Source organism: Halichoeres trimaculatus, unplaced genomic scaffold (genome assembly GCF_033239565.1).
Source record: "Halichoeres trimaculatus isolate MK-OKI-2021-1 unplaced genomic scaffold, fHalTri1.1 fHalTri1_scaffold_11, whole genome shotgun sequence".
Lineage (NCBI taxonomy): Eukaryota > Metazoa > Chordata > Actinopteri > Labriformes > Labridae > Halichoeres > Halichoeres trimaculatus.
Genome location: NW_027437189.1, coordinates 27,980,648 through 27,996,735, shown reverse-complemented (window position 1 = coordinate 27,996,735; position 16,088 = coordinate 27,980,648). Strand labels below are relative to the sequence as shown.

Sequence of the window (16,088 nt, the reverse complement as noted above, 5' to 3'; positions counted from 1 at the left end):
GTTTATATTTACCGCAGCTAGCCCCCTGGTGCTCTGAGACATGTCCGTAATGTGTAATGTCAGTAAATCCTGGTTATGTCCTGCCAGTCATCTACCAAGCAGAGCTAACGTAACCTCACTCTTTATTTTATTGATAGACTCTCAAGTTTGAACAGACCACTGCAGAATAACTGCTGACTGTGGGTTGGTATGAACATTATCAAAAACAGTTTAGCTCCTGTGTAGAGTGCGCCATGGTAGACAGCCCCTTTCAGTTTTTGTTCATGTTATTGTCTTTATTGTCTATGTTTACCCTGCATTTCGTCTTCCAGGCTACATGTCAACCATTTTACATAGATTTCTTCCACTGTGGATACCCTTAAAGAAGAAAAGCTAAATATTTTAAGCCTGAAAACGCATTTTCACATCTTCTGAATCTTTGTGAGTGGAAAAGTGATTATATTTGATGGGGTTTTTCAAACTCAGAGTTATTTATTGCTTTTGGAAGATTCCATGAGAAGGCACTTTGTTCATCTGGGATAAGGATGCAGACAGAAGACCTTTTGCGGAGTCTAGCAGATACTAAGTTATATATTTATCAGACTGAGTCTTTGTTGCAATGATGCTTGATGAAAGATTTCTTTAACTTTCTGAATAAAAACTCTGCCTTGATTGGCTGGGGAATTATAGACTTGTTAATTTAACTGCTGTATTTCAGCTATATTTCAAACACATTCATTGCTGGATCATAACACCTGACAACTCATAAAAGAAGCTTCATAAAAAGAGCACTGAGTCAACTTCTACAAATAAAAAAAGAAGGAAACGACTTCAGGATCACCTTGCTGTGGGCATAGACGACAGATCCCAGCAGCTTCCAGGTCCCTCCACGGCGGTCCATACGCAGCATGCGCAGGATCTGCAGGAACCTCAGACTCCTGATGGCTGAGGTGGCAAAAACATTGCCCTGAGATCCAGCAGCCAGAACAGATACTGAGGCAATCAGCACCATGATGTCTGCAGAGAGAGAATCACAATAATAAAATCTACACTTATGCTGCCAGGAAAGCATGAGATAGTGTATCACTGATCTAGTCAGACTGAATCAGCGGCACTTTACAGTGTAAGGTGAGAATCAGTTTTCTTATGATTAAAAAGTTGCCTCAATTACTCAGAGAATGACGTCAGAGGTTATCATGTCCAGATTCAAACCCTGTTGCCTTAAAAAGAGCCAAAAAAAGGAGTAACACTGGATAACACCTAGGTTATAAAGACAACATGCAGCACAGCACAACCATCACTGTTTTTCTCACCTATGACACAAAAAGGCTTTCTGGCGAATTTTAGCCTCCCCCTCCATCCTCTGTAGCGACAGCAGCAGCCGGCGGCCCATATCCTCACAATGTACTCCACTCCAAACACCACGATGGTCACAATTTCCTGTAGAACAAGTCAGAACAGTGGAGTTAAGCCTATGATGAGAATATACACAGCAGGAGGGGTTAACGGTGCACGAAATGATACGTACCAGTATGTACAAGGCACTCTCTGAGCTGTTTTTGAACTCTTTGATGGTGGCAAAGACAGAAAGGATGAGACAGGAGAAAACCAAGAGGAAACTGGAAGAGAAAAAACAGTTAAAGGTTTTTTAAATTTTAAGATATTTCAAAGTTTTTGGTTACGATGATAAAGTTTATCAAATCAGGATACCACGGCTTCACTCCACCAGACTTTATTTTTGAAATATTTTTATACCATATATCATGGCATAGAGTGTTGGACATCAGAGAAATACAGTGAAATTTAAAAAAAAAAAACAAAAAAAAAACAGAACGACCCCATGAGATTTAAAAGAAACGTCTGAAATAAAAGACTTAATTAAAAAAAAAAAAAAAAAAAAAAAAACAGCTGGGCTGAAGAAATGCTATGTTGAGGTTTAAATCGAAACTGGTCTAATGAAATGTAGAAAGAAAAACTAAAAGCGGTAATTAAGGAAAACAAAATGGAGATGTAAAATAAAAATTAAACATCATGAATAATCTAGAAAAACTTGCATTTTGTATGTAAAAAGACAAATGATTAGATAAATAAATTACAATTTATAAAATAGTCCATATAAGGACATTAAATACGACCATAATTGGGTTGTTGAAACATATTACAATTAAAACTTAACAGTTTAATCATTAAATACAGTCAGGTATGATAAGATACAAAAATGTTTGAAAAGGTTCCTATCCTGTGCAGCCCTTAGATCTTTGGGAGGTCTGTTAGTGTACCAAACAGGTTGTGTGTAAAAAAAATAAAGTCTAGGAAGGTCCCAAAGATCTTGAAATTAAATTCTTATTAACCAGCTCATCTGAAGTTCAGAAAACACACTGAAAACAGTCCAAATATAACATAATTTGTTGAAAAAGATAAACAGTGTGAATGAAGATGTTCCACTGATTTGATGAGTGTCAAGGATCAGCAGAGCTAGCAACACCTGTCTTTGGTCGCCTATGTAGGATGACATCATTTACTGGTTACACACAGACTCAGAGGAATGATTACATGTCAGTTTAATCAGAAACAGCAAGCAATCAACTTTATCTCCACTGCGCCATGTTACGAGATGCCGTCAGTCAGCTGTGCCTGTTTACATTCAGGTAGTAGAACCACAGTGCAAAGCATTGTAGCAGTAACAGCTGACACTACTCACAGCTTCAGCTAGTGGTGGGTGGCTGCGCTGCAACTTAACACAACAAATAACAAGCATTTCAGGTCTGCAGTGTTAAAAATATTAATAACTCAACTGATTTATCATTCTGGTGCCGACTTGCTGGAGAGTCATTTCATCATTTTGCCAACTAAACATGCACAGCACTTCTCTGTCAAACCCAAGACAGACTTTTGTCTGAACATTAAATGAAAGAGAGCCAGCTCTTTAAGAGATTTCCATATGAAGATTAATATTCAGCTGCTGTGATGGCTGGGATAGAATAATGAACCATCTGCTGATCTGTATCTAAAGCTTAAGTGGGTACAGTTGGGGACAGAATGGATAATTAGAGCTGCAGATTCAGGGTGTGCCTTTATTAGCAGAAACAAGCCAAACTGCAGCAGTTTAGATGGAACGAGTAAATAAGTGAAGTACTTCATTTGGGACAAAGTGACATTAGAGGAAGGATTACAGATTCACAGATTCAGCCAAGGAAAGTGGAAGTTCATCTGATCACTGATTCTACCTGAGTGAGTACAAAAGACCCTGAATGACTCTAAGTGAAGTCTGGAAATCCAATAACCTGTGAGTGTAGAACATGAGCTAACATCAGCAGACACCTCACATCACTGAATAGAGTGTGTTCACCGTCTTTCTCAGCAGGCTTCACCAATGTAACACCAAAACTCATGAGCCAGCGTCTTTTTCTCACTAGATAATCTGCCTTTTGTAGAAGTGATGAGAAATTTCAGCAGCGCAATACCTCAAAATATCACAGACAAACCACAATCCAGCCGAGAAGAATACCCACACCAGGGCAGCTGCTTCTTTTGAAAAAGGTAAAAAAAAAAAAAAAAAAAAAAGTGACAAGAACTTTTATGATGTTGCAGAAATTATCTGGCCTGCAAAGTTTTTAACTTCAAGTTTTTAACTAAAAACAATTGTTTTTAAACAATCTATGCTACTTATTCTGAGTGGTGATGGGTTTAGACTGTCCCAGCTGCCATTGCAGGAGAGGCAAAATGAGGCCTGATACAGCTGGATGAGGCAGGATGAGGTCAGTTGCCAGCCTCACAGGCATATATATGGACAGACAGACACCTGGTGAAGACATGCAATCTCCACAAGGAGAGGCCCCACTAGGGATTCTAAACAGGAGCTTTCTTTTTAGATGAAACATTGCTAATTATTGGATCCCTTGGCAGGTAATAAAATGAGACTGAAAACACAACATCATAACATCAACAAAAATCAGTATCTTACTTTAATTGTTAACAAAACGGTAAAAGAGTTATGTTTGATCACTGAATTGTGCCATATAATGAAAGTAAATGTCGGGGGTTATTTAACACTCTGGAAACTCTGACAGCTTGGCAACAAAAGCTTTCCGAAATAAGATATATAACATTTTGTCCACTATTGTAGAAATATACATAAATATAAATGTTAAATTTAAAAAAACATTCAAACAGAAAATGTTTGATCTGTTTTACACATTTCTTTGTTGCTACAAGACCCCCGAGGCCAGGACTAAGCCAGGATAACAACGGTATCAGTGGCAGCAGATTAATTTAGGAAACACAGCAATACGTGCCCAGAGGTAGTCTGATTTTACACCCATCAGCTCCATTAAGTATCTTTGGCTATTTTTGCTGGGAGTTGTGTATTCCCACAGCAGGGGTTGTCAGTCTCTGGCTGAAAAGTTTTAGAACTCCTAATCTAACAAGACATTGTCAAAACTGAGTGATGCTGTTGACCAAACTTGTCAAACATGTATATTGATGCTGTCACTGTGCTTCCTCCAGCACTTCTAAACTCAAACCTCTCCCCTCCTACTGTTTGGTTGACATCCCACACTCCTTTCTCTAACAATTTTCCCCTTTATGTTTTCATTCCTCTCATATCTTATGTATGTCATATGTATTTGGTGATATTTTTACTACTTTTTCTCCTGTGTTTGTCCAGAGATCCTACATGTAACCATGGCTGCATTGTTTACATGTGAAATTAGCTGTTAGCGGCCTGTAGCATGTCAATGCTAACTGGTGTAAGGCCTGATGTTTTCCCACAAGGTGAGGAGAAGGAGGTGAGGATGACATGCTGGTTCTCAGGTGCGAGCTAAAAAGTGACGACATCAACCTGTCCTTCCATCCATCATTATTGGGAACGTAAGATCTATCTCCAATAAGATAGACGAGCTAGCTGTGCTAACCCAGCAACAGAGGGAATACCAGAGGGCAGAGTAGCATCATGCTATTCACAGACATGGCTAATGGAGCTAACACCAGACACTAACGCCACATTGGAAGAACTTCACTTGCTGTGAGCAGACAGGATCTAGGAGACAGAGATGGAGCATGACTGAAGAAGCTCAGTCCTGGACCCTGTGGAGGTGGTGGCTGGCTGAACTGGAGAATGATGGACAAGCTGTCATCATCTATTTTCTTATGGACCTTTTTGCACTTTCTATACACTTTCTTACTTTGTTTTCTTGTTTACTGCTGTGACTCCTGAATTCCCGGTGGGGGATAATAAGAGTATTTTCTATTCTATTCTATTCTATTCTATTCTATTCTATTCTATTCTATATGTAGGGCCCTAAAAGATGGTTTGTCATTCCAGGGAGCTTTATATGTCTGCTCTGTTAAGCTTCCCGAATCCAACAATGGAAATACCAAACTCATCATCACTACTCCATTATATTAGTGATTGAATAACATCCTGTTGATGGTAGTAATGTAATGTTAGAGTAAAGTTTGCTTGTGAAAAGACTTTTTAAGAAAATATAAAAGACACTAGATTCAGGTAGACTTGTGAACTTGTGATTTTACAAATCATGTTAAAAAATAGATAAACAGTAAAATATCTGCAGCCACACCCAGAAAAGACTGACTGACACCAAGGGCGTCATTGAAAAAAAGATGGCGTGATGTGATGAGGAAGAGGCACAGCTTGGTCTGACCTCAGAGACTTCCTTAGAAAGATCCACTGGACGGACTCCAATGAAAAGCTAATGGAGAGGCTGGTGAAATCCAATACTGAGGCATGCAGGGTTTCAAAAGACGCAACCAACATTAATCATAAAGAGAGACGGAGAACAGATGGAAATGACTCCTCTGCACAACATAAGGTGTTTCATTACACGGTTTTGCAGTTAAACAAGAATTTGTCTGCAGTTGGTGAATTCATTTAAGCTGATGAGTGAGGAAATCAGATTCAGAGAAGCTCCAGATTTTCTTCACTGAACTAGTCTTAAACCTCTCAGTCTGGACTGAAGCACAACTCAGAGCAACAACAGTATGAGATGTAGTGGTAGCAAGTGAAGCTATGTAGGTGGTTTTAAAATAAAGTCACATTGAAGCAGCAGTGCAGCAGCTGAGTCAAAACAATCCATGTCAGTGGCAGCCATATTTGTTGTTTACAAAACCAGCTCAACATAAAAGCCGAGGTCAGAGCTGATGATCTGTCTCAATGAGAAGCAGAGGAAACAAATCTGATCAACACGAGCAAAACAAGCATGAGGTTGTTAATTCTTCTCCGTAATGCTATTTCCTCTCTGACTGGATAGAGTTGGTCTATAATGCTGTTTACACCCAGCACTCATGTACAGATCATGTGATCCGCACTTAAGTGTTCACACTTGACATTGAATGAATTCCTCCCTTGTGACCACTTGTAATCAGAACTTATTTCCCTGCTTCAGAAACAAACAAACAGCTGTACATCATCTCAGTATCACCTGCGGGAGATGTGAAGTAGTATACGATTTTTTTTTACAATCTGTAAAAGTTCTTACAAGCATTTACTTCCCATTCTGCTTCCCCTAATCAATTCTCATTAAAGCGCCTCATCCATCCTCCTCAGACTCCCTGAATAATGATAACTTGACTTTATTTGAGCTCACTGCAGCTCACCTGATTTCCTTCTTCTGCTGCTGCAGTTTCTGTTTGGCCACATCAAACTCCTGGCAGAGGCTGCTGGACGCCAGCCAATCAGGATAAAGCTGCAGAGATCCAGTTATGCAGCAATGATAGATCCATGGTTAAGGCAATTCTTTATATTTTTAACATTCTACACTACAGGAATAAAGACAGGCTGACAAAAAACAAAAGGAGCCTTTATTATGTTAAATCTGAAGTAAGTCTGTTCATGTGATATTTAAAACTGTAAGATTGGTTTTAGTTCTTAAGTGCAGTATATGTGTTTTCTTGCATCTCATACATCATTGATGGCTACAACACTCAAAGCTTGCATGGTTATAGAAAATTCAGTCTGTACTGAAAAAGCTTTGTCACATTTTCCCAAGTAGTTTAATGAAAACAGTAAAATGTTAAAAGGTTTTCTTCCTACTTTGGAATTAAAGTCACTCTAGATTTTGTCAAATTACAAAAACCCTGCTCATAATGTAAAGCTTTGTTTAAATTAGATTGCTGTTGTCTTGTTTTTCAGCTCCACTCTGAACCTCCATAATTGCCTCCTCCTGTGACAGCGAGATGCACAAACTCTGTCCTTCTGTTGAATTTCATGAATCAAATGGAAAATTGTTGAACAGATTTTGAGCTCTGAGAGAATCAAATGCTTCCAGAGCTTCTCTCATGTCCAGGGAAACATTTTATTATTGGTTTTCTGAGATGTCTGATGTTTCTGTCACTCCCACTGTAGCACTGAGGTCTACTTAGGTCATTCAAGCTGTCAGTTGCTTCACATCCTGTCATTTATAGCACTTATACTTGTCACATTGACTTGGCACTCAGCCATCACAACTAAGACGTACATGTAGACCTCTTCTCCAGAGCCTACAGGTAAAAACTGGAACAAAATAAGTAAGTGGATTTTGTCTTCCAGTAATGAGCCCCATGTAGTTGGAAAATGAAAAAGAGCTCCATTTATTCTTAAAGCTCCCATACTCTGCTCCTTTTCTGCAGTTTAATATGGATCATTGATGTCTTCATGAAATGGTAGTAACATGTTTTGGTCCAAAAAGCCAATAAATCAAGCACAGCAGCATTGTTTCCAGGCTCTCATAGCCCCTCTGTTCAGAACGCTCTGATTTAGTGGGCGTGACCTTCATATGTAAATGAGCCACCGCTGATACCGCCCTGCTCTTCCACATCACTGAGAGCAGTGCCACGAGCTCTGAGTGCACAATGTTTAGAAAACAGCAAAGCTCGTTTACTGTAACATTACAGGCTAAAACAACAGGCTAACTGCAGCTAAAGTTAGCATCTTGAAGCTAACACGGAGACAGGGGGGACTCCGAGGAAAAGCTCTTACATCTGCTCCACAGCACACAGCATTTAAAATACTCACATTTCCAGGGTCCGAGGTTTGTTGGCGAATGGCTGGTAATGCGCCTGGATTCAGGACCAGTCTATTCGCTAGCCCTCTGTTGTACTGACCAAAGTTGGAAAAGCAGTCGGCCGTGAAGTGACCAGCACACACATGCACAGTTTTACTGAGTGTAGCTGGCACATTTCCTTGATAAATGAACTCTAGCCACTTAGTCTTGTCTTCTTCTGAGATGGGAAGCTTGTGCATGGATTTACGTGGCTGTTAACAGCCAAAAACAGAGCAGTGATGGCCCTTCAACTCTCTCCAGCAGCAGGAAGGGGAGTGGGCGGGGAGTGGGTTCGGGGGTATCTGCCCCGGTGGACCAATCCGGTCAGACTTGCTCCTGATTGGCCAAAAAACGGAAGCTGACATCGGCAAATCCCCAGAATCCAAACAGGATTTTACATTCATAAGCACTACTAAGTACAGGTTTTGTCATTAAATATCACATTTTGTGGGCTGGGAGGAAAACCAAAGACCCACAAATTTCACTAAAAGACTTAATAAAGTGATTTTTGCATAATATGGGGCCTTTAAATTACAGCACAGAAGATCTCTTTAATTCTGTAATCTGTAATTACATGTAACCAGTGAAATGAAGTGTGATAGACAAAGAAGCCGGCTGGCTGCAAGTCTAATCAGCATGTGCAACTTCCCTGACTCGACCTCGCCAAGCTCATCAGTACCTACTAATGAGGACACTTGCTGATAAAGGAGAGGGACAGACCCTGCCTCCTAGAGCAGTCAAACAATTAGCTTTTACAGCTACTCGCCTATCCTCTCTGCTTCACCATCAGTAAAGTGAAGCTTTCAGAGATTCATTTATACCCCCCCATCACGCTGTCTGTGGATACACGGAGCAGCTCACTGTTGCGACAGAGTCTGGCTGGGAGGAACGGTCAAATATGCATGAGGTGTTTTTTAATGATAGCACAAAGAAAAGAGGGAAGTGACCGCGCATATTCCTCAAAAATGGATGAATTCAATCCTGTTTGGACACAAGAGCATGTCTCAGTGTTATACAAGGTGTCTGCAATGACTCTGCAACTATACATAACCGTGGAGTTGTGCTAAGGTGCTGGTTTTCTGTGACAGGGCATGTTCAGCATTTTAGAAAACAAGCTTGTTGCCTTTGGATATGGTCGTATTTGTCAGTGGACGCTGCCTCAGGGCCTGAGTCGATGGTTTAAACGGCTAAATTTAATCCTTTTTAAGGAGGTCATGCACAAGTCTCAACCACAGACTCCTGAAAAAATGTTCAGCATCCAATACTGCAAACGACAAAAATAAGTGGCCTAAAAAAATCCTTAACGATCACCAGCCTGAGCTGATAACTTATCACTCTAATGATCTCTGTGATCATAAACACAGGACAGAGCTCCCTTTAATGACATCTCATCTGTGTCATCATCTTTGTTCTCAATAAAAACCCCTCCTACAGTGAAAATCAGATCCACTCCTGCAGTCAACAAACAGCCACTTACAGCAGCACATAAAACATCCACTTGTTGCTCAGACGACACGAGTAGAAACGTGACTGTTGATCAATCAAGTTGAGAGGGGCTGTTGTTGGAAGCAGAGAAGCCTGCATTTCCTCCTGAGCTGCAGATAAAGAAACATTGATTTGTCCGCTCAGCACAACACCGGCTACCCAGACGTACTCATCCCGCTAAATTTAGACTGCTACCAACTCAAGGAGAGCAAAGGAGGATTTTTCTCTAAGCAAATAGTGCCGGAGAAGACCATGTGCCAGCACTGCAGCGGCCCCTCTGAGAACATCCTCAGGGGACGTTTGAGAGTGATGATGACTTTCTGGGGCACTCATCTTGTGTAAATACATACAGGAGTGACCCTGCTACTGTAGTTACCTGCTTTCACTGTGTTCCCTGTGAGCCACAGAGGCACAGTGTGGTGCAGGAAGGATTCACAGCCTACGATTCTGGAGAATACAAAGAGGAAATCTGTTTCTGCAGACAAAATCATATCTAATCCTGATGTGGAAGTCAACAACAAAATTTCATAATAAAAAGAAATGAAGCTGGGAAACAGCAATACACACAGCCTTATAGCTTTAAATCACTCTGCAAAGTCAAACTCTGTCAGCAATCAATTCTATAATCTGATATACATTGGTACAATCTACTGTGCAAGTCAAGTACAGCCCGTTTGAAATAAGATCCTGCTGAATTTTGTGTTAAAAAGATGATAAATAACATAAAGAGGCTGAAGTTAAGGCAAATAAAAAAAAACTAAAGATGGCAGCACAACCTCCCTGTATTAGACTAAAAGTTGATAGTTCTGTCCTCTCTCCAAAATCAGTGTAAGAAGATTATGTCTAAAGACTAAAAGTGACATTTCAAGAATAAAAACAAATGAAGCAGTATAATCCTTTTTAAAATTATTGTGTAGAAAGTCATTGTGTAGAAAGTCATACATTAATTTGTCCAAGCAAAAATGATACGCTGAAGTTTCACTTTCTGCATTTTAAAATAAAAGTCAAGAAGACTCTAAAATTCAGCAAGAACAGGAGATACACATCAAAGTGATGTCCACAAAGTCTCAGTTTCTGATTTGGGAACAAAAAAAAACAGAGCCAAGATCATCATGTTCTTTGATAAAAGAAAGAATTACAGATCATCTAATGGCACCCAGACCAAGAAACCTAACTTGTTTCCACAAATAGGAGCTACATCACTTATTTCTTATCATGCTGCTTACTCTAGATTTTTTTTTCATAACTTTATTTTATTGAATGTTGAAAGTTTCATCTATATGTTCAGAATAAACATAATGTGGGCATTTAAATAAAACTAAAAGAAGATCATCAGTGAAGGCAGGAAATGATAGTGGCTCTAAACAGCTGCCTTGAGGTACTCCATAAGTAACTTGCCTGAGTGCAAACTGCCTTAAAGACTTCTGTAAGCCTCCCCTGTCATTTAACTGCATCCATTTTAGTTTCATAAATGTAGAGTCACACTTTGCACTGATCCACCAACACAGAATAGAAAAAAAAAACATCTTCTCACTATCTTTCAGTCCAGCCCATCCATTGAAAAACAAGTCCTTCTCAAGCTAGTTGAAAATGTCACATTACCACCACTGTAACATCTCAGCTGCAGCATGAGCGCACAGAGTTGTTATGATGGGAAAAGGTCACGTGTCTGAGCCAACATCAGAGGCAGCAACAGAAGCATTGATGTAGAGTAAGCAGGGTGGGACAGCAGTGTATGAGTGTGTACATGTGTACATGTGTACATGTGTACATGTGTACATGTGTACATGTGTGTATGTGGAGCTCCCTCTAAGTGTTTACTTCTTTTACTTTTGCAACACAACCTAGAATTGCACACTGGGACAAAAATATTACAGAGCAGCAGGATCAATGCAAAGCACAACGGCAGAGGAGCTTTGGTACAGAGCTGTTGCAGACTTGCAGTATGAAAAGGGCTGAGGTGAATTTACAACATACAAAGACCTCGTTTTAAGGCAATGTTTTCCTGAAGATCATTCATATAAGCTGATATTTGGCCATCTGAATTACCACCTACTTCTCACATTTTAACGTAGTGCAAAAACATTTTAGCACAGTTTTTAATACACACTTTTCATTATCTCTCACACTAAGTTCATATTCAGTCTGTTAGTCATGTTTGGTACCTACTTTCCAACCTCTACCAATTTTCACCACTTTCTTACTCTAATATCACTATTTCAGCTATAGTTTTTTTTTTTTTTTTTTTTTTTTTTTTTTTTTTTTTTTTTAGGTTATTAGGTTACTTACTCTGGTATCCCAATCACAAAAAAGAGTTCTGCAGGGTTCTGTACTTGAATCTCTCTCTTAAATGATAATATTTTGTCACTGTGCTGTTTTTCATGAGCAAATTCTGTTCATGCCTTCAGTCCTCAGCCATAAATCCTTAATAATGTGATCCTCCTTCAGGCATATATTTTTGAGGGTTTAAACAAATAAATGGTGATGAATATATGTGCAGTATTTGCATTTCATGGAAACTCTTTTGCTACCGTAACATACTCTGACAGCCTTGGTGTTCTTGTCTTTACAAAAATCAGTGGGATGTAATTATTTTCCACAGCCCAGCTAAAGGACCCACTTTCAGACTGGTACTCTACTCTCATCTCTTCTCCTAAAGCAGACCTCTCCATCACGTCTCAACAGCTTGGCAGCCAGCATCTGTCTGCTTCTTTCTCTCCTCATTTTCTCCCCAGTTTGTCTTCAGCCAGCCTGCTCAGCAGAATCCTGAATAACTGGACCATGTCCTCGGTCTGTCTCTGGGAATCACTTTGTGAAATTTAACAGAACATTTATTTTGATTTGACTGACTGATTGATCACTTCGTCAATGCTGTCTTTGCTCTCCTCCCTTTGCTGTCTTTCTCACTCCCAGTTTTTGGTGCAGAACTGGCATATTTCTTCATCTGACATCTGCAGAGGCTTTTCAATTTACTCACACAGCTGGAGCTTCCTGCAAGAGGACACACAGTAATGAGGCTCACGTTGGTGCCAAATGAGGGAAGATTTTAGAGCCTTGATCTGTGTTTTTGTGAGAGAACATCCCATCACTGAGAGGAAATGCTCAGTAGTAATTCAACTCAAGACACAGACATAATAAAACTGCCCTGTTTCAAAGAGAGACTTCACAGCTGCTTAAAGAAGGCTGTCCTCTTAAAGGCTTTCCCTGTCACCACCATGATTTCAGAATGCTCTTCTCCAGTTATGGCATGCTACCTTTCACAAGATGGTGAAGATTTACATGCACATGATGGGGTTAGCCTTGACTCTGGATCAGTGTGTATCTCTTTTTACTGACGTTGGACCTCTGACAGAACAGCAGATGAAGGTGAAGGTTGGCCTGCTTTTTGTAAGACAGACTGAGAGAGAAAGGAGAAAGCTAGAAAGATGGAGCGTACTCTGGATACACAGGATGGACTCATGTTCCACGTATTGATCCTCCGCACATGCATTACAAACAAGACAGAGGAACCAGACACCTGCCAAACATTTCAGGAGCACACAGCCTCCGTGTTGTCTGAGCACGAGCACATTTAGCACCGCTGCGTGTGTCACTTCAAGGCAGCGGTGTCATTTTGTTTGCCAAACTGTGTGTCATCTGGAGCAGAGATAAGTTTAAGAATGAAGGATGAGGGAGGAGATCTGACCAAAGTCAGCACATGATAGTTTTATAAATCTGCTGGCTGGCTGGGAGTGGGGAGAGTTGGGAGATTAAATGAAGTGTGGTGACTATGAATAATGTATAGAGCCGACAAATGGAAGCGAGGCCGAGTTGTGGTTACTCTATGCAGATGTTCTCTTGCAGGATAGAGGCCATGGCTTCAACTCTGTAGGAATTTGCGGTATCTGTAGGTTTCTCTTAACAAATCCTTTACATCACTCAGTTGACCGAGTGCTTTCTTGATTTTTTTTTATTGTTTTAAGCTGCACACATGCTTTGGCCTTGTCCTAAGAAGGCATCTTGGTCTACTTTTGCTCTAGATGCTGTCTGGTCCTTCAGAAACATCACTGATTCCTGCTTGATTCAGCCCTAAGAGCAGCACCACATACAAGGAGCAGCCCTATGAGTGAAGATCTTCTAAAAAGCCAAAGAAATGGTGAAGAAGGAGTTTGAGCTAGCTGCTATAGTATTCAGTTAATGGTTTGAAAACCCACCCAGGGTGTGTGTGTGTGTGTGTGTGTGTTTTAACATTAAAGCAGAGGCATACTTCTGGGCATTCAGCCGTCTCAGGGGAGTCGATATGCTGTGCACAGTGGATTCCTTAATGATGAGGCTGTTTCTGCCCCTAACTACAGAAACATGCATCAATGAATCAGAGGGATTAAGGCGTGATAAGAGGTCAAATTACCCACAATTACCCCGGCTTTTCCTGTGTGTGTGTGTTTTCATACTAATTTACATTTATAGGATGCACAAAACTATATAAATGTATTGTAAAGAAAACCTGCAATGGTTTAACCCTTGCAATTTAGAAAACACACATCAGCCAGGTGGTCCAATCAGTATGACTGTTTTTTTCATGTTGCTCCAATCTAAGAAAATCATGATGTCAACAAAAAGTTAGCATTCCAGACATTTAGTTGTAAATCTTTTGGATGAATGGTTTCATTTAATCCACTAATTTGATTGCATAATTTGAAATAAAGGAACTATAGGTCTAAAAATCTTGGCCTCAGCTCAACAGATTTTTAAATCTCTCTGTTGTAGTGTCCTGCTATATGTGAGCTTTTCTCAAACATGCAAGATTGGCATTGTAAAAAGATTGAAGATGTCTTTCTTAAAAGATTGCTATCATAGGTGGGGTTCCTTTCAGCAAAGGTCACACAATATTTATTATTTATGATGGAATCACTGGAGTCTTTGGAGGAAAACTGTTTTGGCAGACAGTGTTTTGTACTTTTGCACCCAGACAAAGCAAAGCACCATTCCCTCTAATCAAAAAGCTGTAATAGCAGGATACTCCCTTTGCTTGCACATTTACTGAAAGTAGTAGAGTCCACATGACTGTGCGGAGCTGGACTGCAACGTCAATTAGTGAAAGTAGTGATGCGGCGCAGAGCTGTCCACACACCGCGGTGCTGAAACGCAATGCTGTCGCAACACATGGCAAGTCCAGAAACTGTAATGTGTCATATTTTCACATCCCTCACATCAGTGTGAACAGTTAGAACAGATACCTGTCAAATGTCAGTGCATGAGGATGAGTTGCAGAGTTGTAGCAGGACTTCTGCAGGTGAAGTGATACCCCTCCTTTAGCTAAAGCAGCTTGGCAGCATGACAAGGCTGAACTCTACAATGCAGCATCTGATCGTGATCGTTTCTCCTGACAAATAACTCCACAGAATCCCGATTCAGAATCACGACCCAGTAAAAGCAAAGTGAAAAAGGCCAAGATGACAGAATCAACATGCATCACTTACACATAAGCGTGGTAGATGAACGCCCATCCCCGCGGTCTCTCCAGCGCATTGTAGAGGAAATTCTGTAGTTTCCTATAGCTGGCATTTTTCTTCGATGGTCTGGGTCTGCCTCCGGAGATGCTGGACCTCGGTCTGCAGAGGATGCTGCTCCGCTTGGTGCTTTCCGAACCCGCAATGAGCAGCGCCCCATCCCTGCTGGATTCCGGAGCTCCCGGGTCCAATCCAACAAAGCCGACTTTGTGCTTCTTCTCTCCGGCTTGAGTTGGGTAAACCCCGCCGTTGAGAGATTTCTTCACCATTCTAAAGTCGAGACGACTCGGACGAGGAGTTGTCCGTGTCCTTGCCGCGGGGATGCATCACCGGTGCTGAGGGGTGTGTGCTGCTGCTCCTGCTGCTGCTCCTGCTGCTGCTGCTGGAGGATGCAGTCGGTGTCGGTCCCACTAGAAAACCAATTGCAATAGCCACGAGAAACTGCTCACTGTATGCTTTTACCTTAGCCCCTTCCGCCTGTGTGACGGACACAGCAAGGAGAGAAATGCTTCAGATTTTCACTCCACAGTCCAATCACGTTTACCATCAGCAATTTGTCTGCAATCCAGATAATGGCCCAGAAATGACTTCACTGCGAAGTTCATTAAAACATGCAACCAGTCGTTCACCTAAAGCAGTAACATCTGAGCAGAGATGATCACTTTGAAGCAAGCTCTCAAAGCAAGTTATTACTAATTTTTTAAAAAAAGGATGCCCCCTCCTAAAAATCTATCCTGAGATAACCTCCACCCTCTCCTCTCAGGTCCCACCAACTGAGAAGCTGCAGAAATGTCTTCCAGTTGATGCTTCATGCAATATTCACACATGCTGCTTTCTTCAGTCAGGGTAATGGGAACCTAACACTTTGTCAGACTGTGTCTTTAAGGTTTGCAGTCCCTGATGGGGTAGTTGACATATTTCCCTCACATTACATCTCTGCCCTGGGCCAGGCGAAAGTGTTCATTGTTATGCAGCAAACTAAAGATGAGGATGAATACAGATTAATGTGTTCTGATTGAATTTCTCCATGATAAGCATCATGTTAGCTAAGTGCAGGATATGAGCCCATGTACAAGTGATGGATCGATATGTTTGA

At 40.8% G+C, this 16,088-nt stretch overlaps 1 protein-coding gene across 9 annotated transcripts in view; it reads right to left on the bottom strand.

The window, feature by feature from the left end:
* Window positions 1-15,770, bottom strand: part of kcnq2a (potassium voltage-gated channel, KQT-like subfamily, member 2a) — a 42,568-nt gene extending 26,798 nt beyond the window's left edge. For 3 of the 9 annotated variants that reach the window (XM_074681265.1, XM_074681266.1, XM_074681267.1), the window contains exons 1-4: window positions 14,963-15,770; window positions 1,508-1,598; window positions 1,293-1,419; window positions 821-996 (exon numbers count right to left, since the gene is read on the bottom strand). In XM_074681265.1, coding sequence (XP_074537366.1) covers window positions 821-996; window positions 1,293-1,419; window positions 1,508-1,598; window positions 14,963-15,261 — 693 coding nt within the window. In that variant the 5' untranslated portion in view covers window positions 15,262-15,770. The remainder of the gene's footprint in view (window positions 1-820; window positions 997-1,292; window positions 1,420-1,507; window positions 1,599-14,962) is intronic. The other 6 variants (XM_074681268.1, XM_074681270.1, XM_074681269.1 and 3 more) reach the window with 3 other exon arrangements.
* Window positions 15,771-16,088: the final 318 nt, after the last annotated feature.